Genomic DNA, 8097 nt, shown 5'->3' with positions numbered 1-8097 from the left:
CCAGGGGTCATCAGCTCTAGAAAGCTCTCGAGCAAACTCTCTTTGAAGATTAGTCAGAATCATGAAATACACATCGATACGTCTCCTACATCGGGTTTGAATGAGCGCTGAACACGGTCCACTCGGCCGCCTGCCTCAACTGCCTCAACTGCCTGCCTGCCTCAACTGCCTGCATGCCACGACTGTCTGGCTGCCTCGACTGTCTGGCTGCCTCGACTGCCTGGCTGCCTCGACTGCCTGGCTGCCTCGACTGCCTGGCTGCCTCGACTGCCTGGCTGCCTCGACTGCCTGCCTGCCTTAACTGCCTGGCTGCCTCGACTGCCTGCCATACATCTAACAAATGTGTTAGAGTCACATATGAGGGGAGCACATTCCAGTATATGGCTCTGTACATTACTGTTTTCTTAAGTGCATTGGTTCTGGGTAGAGGAAAAGTAAAGTGACCACTTAGTGCCTGTCTAGGATTATAACCATGTCTCTCATTTGCAGGTGATAGCTGTAAAGACAAACTGACAGGTTTCTGTGAGGAATACACATTATTTAAAAACAGAATAAGGCTACATGCCAGTCGTTCATCTACCCTCATCCATGACAGCCTGGCATGGATAGCATCCACACTACGCCTAACAGAGCAGTGAAGTGCTAGTCTTGCCGCTCTGTTCTGAGCAAGCTGAAGTTTACCGAGTTCATGCTTTGATGCACTAGACCAGATAACAGGACAGTAGTCCAGATTTGACAGAACTAGAGATGGTATGACTAGTCTAATTGTTGTGTTAGTTAGCAGATGAGCAACTCCTTCTAATGGCATAGGTACCTTTAATCATTCTCACCACGGTAATGGACTGAGTGGGTGGACCATGACAGTGTTTCGTCAATAGTGACACCCAACAGTTTGACTTCTTTAACCTGTTCCATAGTAGCACCCTTTAAAGAGAGGCTTAATTTCTGATCTGTCCTCAGAGCATATTTATAACCTAAATATGGTGTGTGGTGTCTGTGTGTGTGTGTGTGACAGGGAGTGCACTCTGTGTTTGTGAGTTTTTCTCCATGAGTTTAGTCAGTCTTCAAGGCCAGAACTCCACAAGGATACACACACACATAATGTTACCAAGGCTGTTACACACACACATGGCCATGGAGGGCAGACCGGTTTGCTTTGCTAAACACACCCACACACACACGCACACACACACGCACACCACACACACCCCCCCACACACACACGCACACACACACCACACACACACACACCTTACAACAAGTGATGTTGTACAGCTTCGCTTGGCCCATTGCTTTTGCCAGATAACATTGCTGGCTGTGACCCAACTTAAACATTACAGCTGGAGTTTTACCGTTGTAGTAGGCATAACTTAATGACGTTGTCCGTCTGTGACTACTTAACTAGTAACTACTAACTAGTCTCCTTCTGTGACTACCTAGGGTGCTTTTACCAAAAAGCAGAAACCCATGTTGAAAAGATCTAGAGTCAACACACACACACCCACACACACACAAAGAAGAGAAAGGAAAACATGAGATTTCTAAGAATGATTTCCTCTGAGTTATTTGAAATCACGTGACCTATACTAATGTGGGTGGGACTAACCAGGAGCAGATCCCATAACACGCTGGAAAGGAAAGAACATCATTATGTGATTTTTTAAGAATGATTTCTTGTTCTTCTGATTGAAAATAATCCAACCTCTGAGTTTATAAACTGATAAACACGGTGGGCATTCCTTACTCACATCACACCAACAGCAGCATCGAGGGGAGGCTTGAATTACATCATTTCATCACCTACGACAGCATAAAAACACTTCATCAGTCATCAGACCTGATCAGGCGAGGGCTTCAGGTATGTTCCACCGTTCTGTTGCAGCCTAGCACTTAAGGGTCCAAGGCCTGTTTGTCTTTTTCAGGTTGTCTGACATGCCTTGATGTTTTTGTACATTTCACCTAACTAAAAACATTGATGCACAAATGGCATTTATGATTATATTCTAGAAGACCTCTGCAATGATAACATGTGAGTAAAAGGAATGTAGGAAAATACATTTTATTTAAATCAAATGTAAACATACCCTTATAAAAACATAGCTTCAGAGGTGCTCAGATTTTGTACAAAAACACATGTAAAGATTTCAGACCGAGACTTTTGAACCTTGTAAACAGGGTGGGAGTGAAAAACAGCCCAGGACTTTGAAACACAGACGGCCCACCGACCCCGCCCCCCCTCCACTTTCTCCCTCACTTTCTTTTTCCATACTTGTCTCTGTTTCTGCATCTGCTATTTGATGTTGCAAAAGAACAATCATCTGTTAACTATATTCAATAATGACAATCAATTCAACAAACTAATGTCCATATAATAACCCTGTTAACAGACTGACTATTGTGTACAGTTTTAGTGCTGCACCTGTCATAGGTGCAGCACTAAATAGTCTCTCCACTGGACCCTGTCACCACAGCAGCCTCCATCTCTTTCCCTGTGTCACCTGTGCCTGCTTTAATACACAGAACAAAAAAATCAAGACATTTGCAATTGAGCCAAATAGCACATTTATTATTTAAAGCCTTCCTCAAAGTGAGCGTAAACTATTCGGATTTTTTTTTTTTAATAGTGACGCGGCCGTTTGTTTGACCGGCCGTTCGGGAAATCTCCCGAGTCTCCCAATGGCCAGTCCGACCCTGCTTGTAAACATAGGTGTTAGCTATACATATGTGAGTTTAGCAATCAGAAAGTGCGTGTGGTTTCACTACTACATATTTATAATTTCAGAGTGACCTTTCCCTCTCCAAAACTAGAGTCCCTACATGATGCATATTGATGAGTTAGGTGTAAACTCACCTGGGACACCTCGGTCAAAAACAATGGCCATTACGTAATGGCTCGTGATTGTCCTTGTGGCCCCCACAGGTTTTCTTGACACATCATTAATGACCCAATAGCAATCACTGAAGTACCATGCCCTTATCATATGAATATTTGGCATTTGCTAATGGGTGGGTCGTTAGGAGCTGAAATCTCACTCTGAGACTGAAATGAGCAAGAGATCAGTTCTATTCTCCTTACAAAGGGATTGTTTCATTTTTAGTTTCGAACTGTGTACATTTTAAATGGATAAGATTCAAGGTTTCTGGGGGTGTTCTTTTTTTATGTCTCTAAGACAATCGCTTTAAAGGCATATTGACAACAAGAAACAAAATCTCCCTCCACAAGGATATAGACCTGGAAGGGCTAAGGTGATTTGCTCTGGAGCTTTGCACTACAAGAAGACACAGCGCAGTCTATGGCACACACACACACACCCACACACCACACACCCACACACGGCCTTAAAACGTATCTGGCTCCACGTATCTGAAAACTAGTGTTTTCCTGTCATAGTAGTGTTTCTTACCTGTTCTCTCTTCTGAATGCCCGGAGAATGGATGCAACTGAGAAGCGGCTTATGTTTGGTTGAACCCTCTGGCCAGCGTCATGCATGGTCAAACCATGGTTGACCACATGGTTGACCACAGTGGCCCGAATCTCATCAGAGATAATGGCTCTCCTTCTTGCTCCTCCTCCTCCTCGTCCTCCTCGTCCTCCTACCCTCACCTCTGTCTCTCTGATCTCTTCTACCTTTCATGTTGTCATCCATTGTTCTCAAAACCAGGAGCTCACCTGTGGCCCTTATAATGCTAAAGCTTTGATTGCAAATTGAACAACAGCCTTGGAAATGGAAGTTTTGCCATTTGAATGGCAGTGTGTTTTCTCGGAACACAAGGAGATTTGGCATTGATGAAGTGTGCAAAATACAGAGGATTGTGTGTAGTGTTTTGAAGAAAGTGTGGTTTAGAATTGAAAGCTGGGTCTTACAGTTTTTCGCCATTGTCAACACACGTTTTTCAAAACAATATCGGCTTTCTCAAAACTGCAGACACATAACTGAAAACCTCACACACAAAATGCTAAACCTGACAAAGATGACTCTTTGCCATCAGATCTCTTACGTAACTGTTCACAAAATGGAACTCGTGTTTTCATTTGGTACACACAGCCATATTTTCAAATGACACACATACCATTCATTGAGTACACGCAACTAAGCATTTGCTGCACACTACCAAGCATTTAGAGCACACTGCAGTGCAAAATTAAAAACACAATCATCGAAATGGAACACACCATATGAAGGACAATGATTCTGGAGAAATGAGCCATTTCTCCATTTGTAAAATGTCTCAGTGTAGGCCTACTTTTTTCATAGTCAAACATAAAACAGCACACGAATATGCTGAAAAAAAGTTAGATTTCGGTAGACACAGAGAACAGTACAGTACTGTAAACCGTGTGATACCGTTGTTCTCACAAACCATATTTACAATTTCATTCTCCTGTTCGGCGGTGAAAGTGTGTGTTCTTTCTCCACAGTGTGGTTCTCTTTCAGTCCTGCAAAATACAAATACTGTGAGCACACTGTATTCTATTGATATGCAGTATTACAGTACACGAGGCAAATAGATTTCGTACCTGTTCTCCATCCTGAAGGTTCTAATGATGGCAGCAACTGTGAAGTGGCTGAGATTTGGTTGGACACTCTGGCCAGCCTCCCTCATGCTCAAACCATGGTTGAGCACATGGTCTACCACAGCGGCCCAAATCTCTTTAGAGATGGCCGTTCTCCTTCTCATCCTCTTCCTCCTCCTGGTTCTCCTCCTCCTCCTCCCCCTTGTCCTCGTCCTTCTTGTCCTACTCTTCCTCCTCCTCTCACTCTTGCCCTTCTCCTCCTCTCACTCTTGCCCTTCTCCTCCTCTCACTCTTGCCCCTTTCCTTCTCTGGTTGTTGATCTCTTCAAAGTTCTCCATTGTTTACCAAACAAAACAGAGGCTCAAGGCACTTTTATGCTGCAGTCCTCATTGCAAATTGCTCAACCGACCTTAATATTTAGAGATTTGACTTGAGAAGTGTGTGCAACAACTGAACATTGCGTGTAGTGTTTTGACAACAAGGTGATGTGTAATTGACATCAGAGTGTAAACAAGGAAAGTCAGAGTCTAATGCAGATGAAGGAGTGTGAAGTAGTGCCAAATTGGGTCGAACGATTGGGATCGCTCTTTGAGTGTTAACAACTGTAAAAAACTGTAACATCTCATTCAAGATGCCATCGACTCCACAGGCTTTTCTGGGCTGTAGTTTTTGAATCTTTGTCTTTTTGTTTAATCTTAGGCATCATGGGCAGGACCACCATCCTCTGGTTTCTCCTCCTTCTCTCTCTCTCTGTTCCGAGTGTCTCCAGCATCAAGACCCTGAATTCAATTAGGGAACTAGCGGACAACAACATTCAGTTTGGCAAGACATTCGCCGGACATGGCTTAAAGCTGCTTTACTGGCTGGCTCATAACATATCGATCGATCAGAATGATGTCATTGACCTCGGATATATTAACCCATCTCAGGGTCATTATGGCTTCCATTACTTCGGGAATAGGGATCAACAGGGGCTTTATATATTTCCCCAAGCCAATAATATCCACTATTACGCTCTCGGAAACCTCAATGGCAACATTCACCCTGGCAGCAATACTTTGCCTAGCTACGTCACAGAGGACTTCACCAACACCAGATGGGATACTACACACAGGAACGATGAAAGAATTATTGTCCAGAGCTACAGGTACAACCCGAGAAGAGTAAGGAGAGTTTACGCCAGCCTTCATTACGATCCAGACCGCACCTGGGAGATCAGCCCCCAGCTGCTGAGGGAAATTCGGAACATCCCAACACTGGGGGCGTTCCTCAGACAGGTTGACTATGACTTCAACAGCAGAAACAACTTCTATGGAAAAATCTTCCATTGCACCCAGAGTCATGACCTGCGTCGGCGGCGGTCGCTTCCTGAGTGTGACACAAGCGAGGGCCTGGCACTGGACATGAAGCCTGTTTACAGCAACGCTAATGCCAGGATCACTTGGAGTGGCATTCCCAAAACCATTCTTACCAGTAACCTGTTCCTGAATGTCTACGCCAACATGGACAGCTCTACGGCACTGGAGAGCTACGATGTGGGTTGGCAGAAGTCTGGATCCAGAGACACCAGCGTGCTTCTGCATCCCGGGCTGCAGGTCCGACTGATGAAAAAAACAGGGGTGTGGCCCTGGGCCCAGTTCACACAGATCTGGGCCGGGCCTGAATTTGATGAGGGTAACAGGAAGTTGCCAACTGACGTGCCTGGATACGATACCAGTCTGCTGCTGTTTGTTAAACAAGGCAAAGCCTGCGTCCGCCTCTACATCAAGAAGAGCTTCACTGATTGGAAGAATACATTTAAGTATTCATGGGTGGGGTTCTACCTGACTAGAGATATAGGGCACAGCATCTATGTGGCATGGCAATGGGCCACCAAGTTCTATGAGAACCAAAACAAACACACAGATGAATACCTGGCATACGAGTATGACTTTGGATTGGACATCCACCGTGCCGAACAGGTTCGCTTCTTCCTTGAAAAGGCCCCCTCCAGTGTGCGAGCTCAGGCGGTGCCCTGGGGGCAGGAGGCCGTTGAGAAGATTCAGCACAACGTGAGAGGTTATGAAGCCCGTCTGCAACCGATTGCGATCGGAGGCAAGGTCTGGGCCCGTCTCTACATCAAAAAGAGCTTCACTGACTGGAAGGATCAATTCGAATATGCATGGGTGGGGTTCTACAGCAGTAACTCTGCCCTGAGCTACAGCTATGACACTTGGCAATCGGTGATCAAGTTTAATAGAAATGAGGACCAAGACACAGAGGAGTACATGGCTTATGATTATAACTCTAACATGGACGTCAGACAAGGGATGGAGACTCGCTTTCTCATGACTAAGGGCTACGACCAAGAGAAATGCCGAGCAAGACTCTGAGGGTCTCTGGGGACCAGCGTGCTGTTGGTGTTGGTGTGCTAACGTGCTGTTGAGATGTCCCACTCGGAAACACCCAGAACCAGACATACTGATGCGGTGTCCTGGGCTGTTAAGCACTCTGCAGGTCTCAGCTTCCTTACATCCTTGCTTCCTTGCATGCTTGCTTCCTTGCTTCCTCGCATCCTTGCTTCCTTCTGAGAGCACATGTGTGTCACGGGCTCCAGAATCACATTTATCTGTTTGAATTCTGCACAAGCTTAGTGACAATAATATGGAAGTAGTACGCATGTCATATTTGTACTTTACCCTAATCAGATCCCTATCAAATAAATATACTGTGGAAAGTAAAAAGTAATATTTGATTGTGTTGAAATATGTGCAGAAAAAGATACTGAACTAAATACTACCAAATAAATCTAACATGTATGACCCTGTTGTTATATTCAATTATTTGTATTAGATTTCACATAATTGTATACAATGACATTATAATAACTGACCATAGACATGACAAATTTACATTAAAGCTGGTCGTGTGATAACGCATACAGATGAAATAAAAATAAGAATATACAAAATCAAATTGAATAAAATAAAATAAATAAAATGATGAAAACAGACAAGACAAGGGCTGCAGCGCTGCCTATACACTGCCTTACACAATAACTAATGATGTGGTCAGTGTTGAGTATGGGGTCTCTGTTTGCTGTGTGTGCTATGGTGAACCCTTAGGCTAGCCTATGTGCATACATGCTAACCCTAACCCTTAGGCTAGCCTATGTGCATACATGCTAACCCTAACCCTTAGGCTAGCCTATGTGCATACATGCTAACCCTAATCCTTAGGCTAGCCTATGTGCATACATGCTAACCCTAACCCTTAGGCTAGCCTATGTGCATACATGCTTACACTCACACACACACACACACACACTCACACACACACACATATCCCCATCCCTGAAGATCTCTCTGCCCAGTCTGACAAATCAGACAAGCTGGAAGTGATAGCCAGCCCCACGTCAAGGTTCAATCAAGGGCAGGTCTGAACCCCACATACCTTCCTTAAGCGTCAGGGGACTGATGGATGGGGCAGCACAAGTCAGGAGGGCAGGAGGGCAGCACCACGCAGGAGGGCAGGAGGGCAGCACCACGCAGGAGCCTCAACTGCCTGGCTGCCTCAACTGCCTTAAATGTCTGGCTGCCTCA

General features: G+C 44.9%; 1 protein-coding gene across 1 annotated transcript; it reads left to right on the top strand.

Annotated features, from left to right (window-relative positions):
- The first annotated feature begins 1603 nt into the window (after positions 1 to 1603).
- Positions 1604 to 7310, top strand: LOC124486873. The gene is made up of 2 exons (XM_047048755.1): positions 1604 to 1858; positions 5216 to 7310. The coding sequence occupies exon 2, from the start codon at positions 5221 to 5223 to the stop codon at positions 6886 to 6888; it is 1668 nt and encodes a 555-aa protein (XP_046904711.1). The 5' UTR covers positions 1604 to 1858; positions 5216 to 5220; the 3' UTR covers positions 6889 to 7310.
- The last annotated feature ends 787 nt before the right edge of the window (positions 7311 to 8097 follow it).

This window comes from Hypomesus transpacificus, chromosome 3 (assembly GCF_021917145.1).
Source record: "Hypomesus transpacificus isolate Combined female chromosome 3, fHypTra1, whole genome shotgun sequence".
Classification (NCBI taxonomy): Eukaryota; Metazoa; Chordata; class Actinopteri; order Osmeriformes; family Osmeridae; genus Hypomesus; species Hypomesus transpacificus.
The sequence above is the reverse complement of the archived record's forward strand: the minus strand, read 5'-3'. Positions and strand labels throughout refer to the sequence as shown.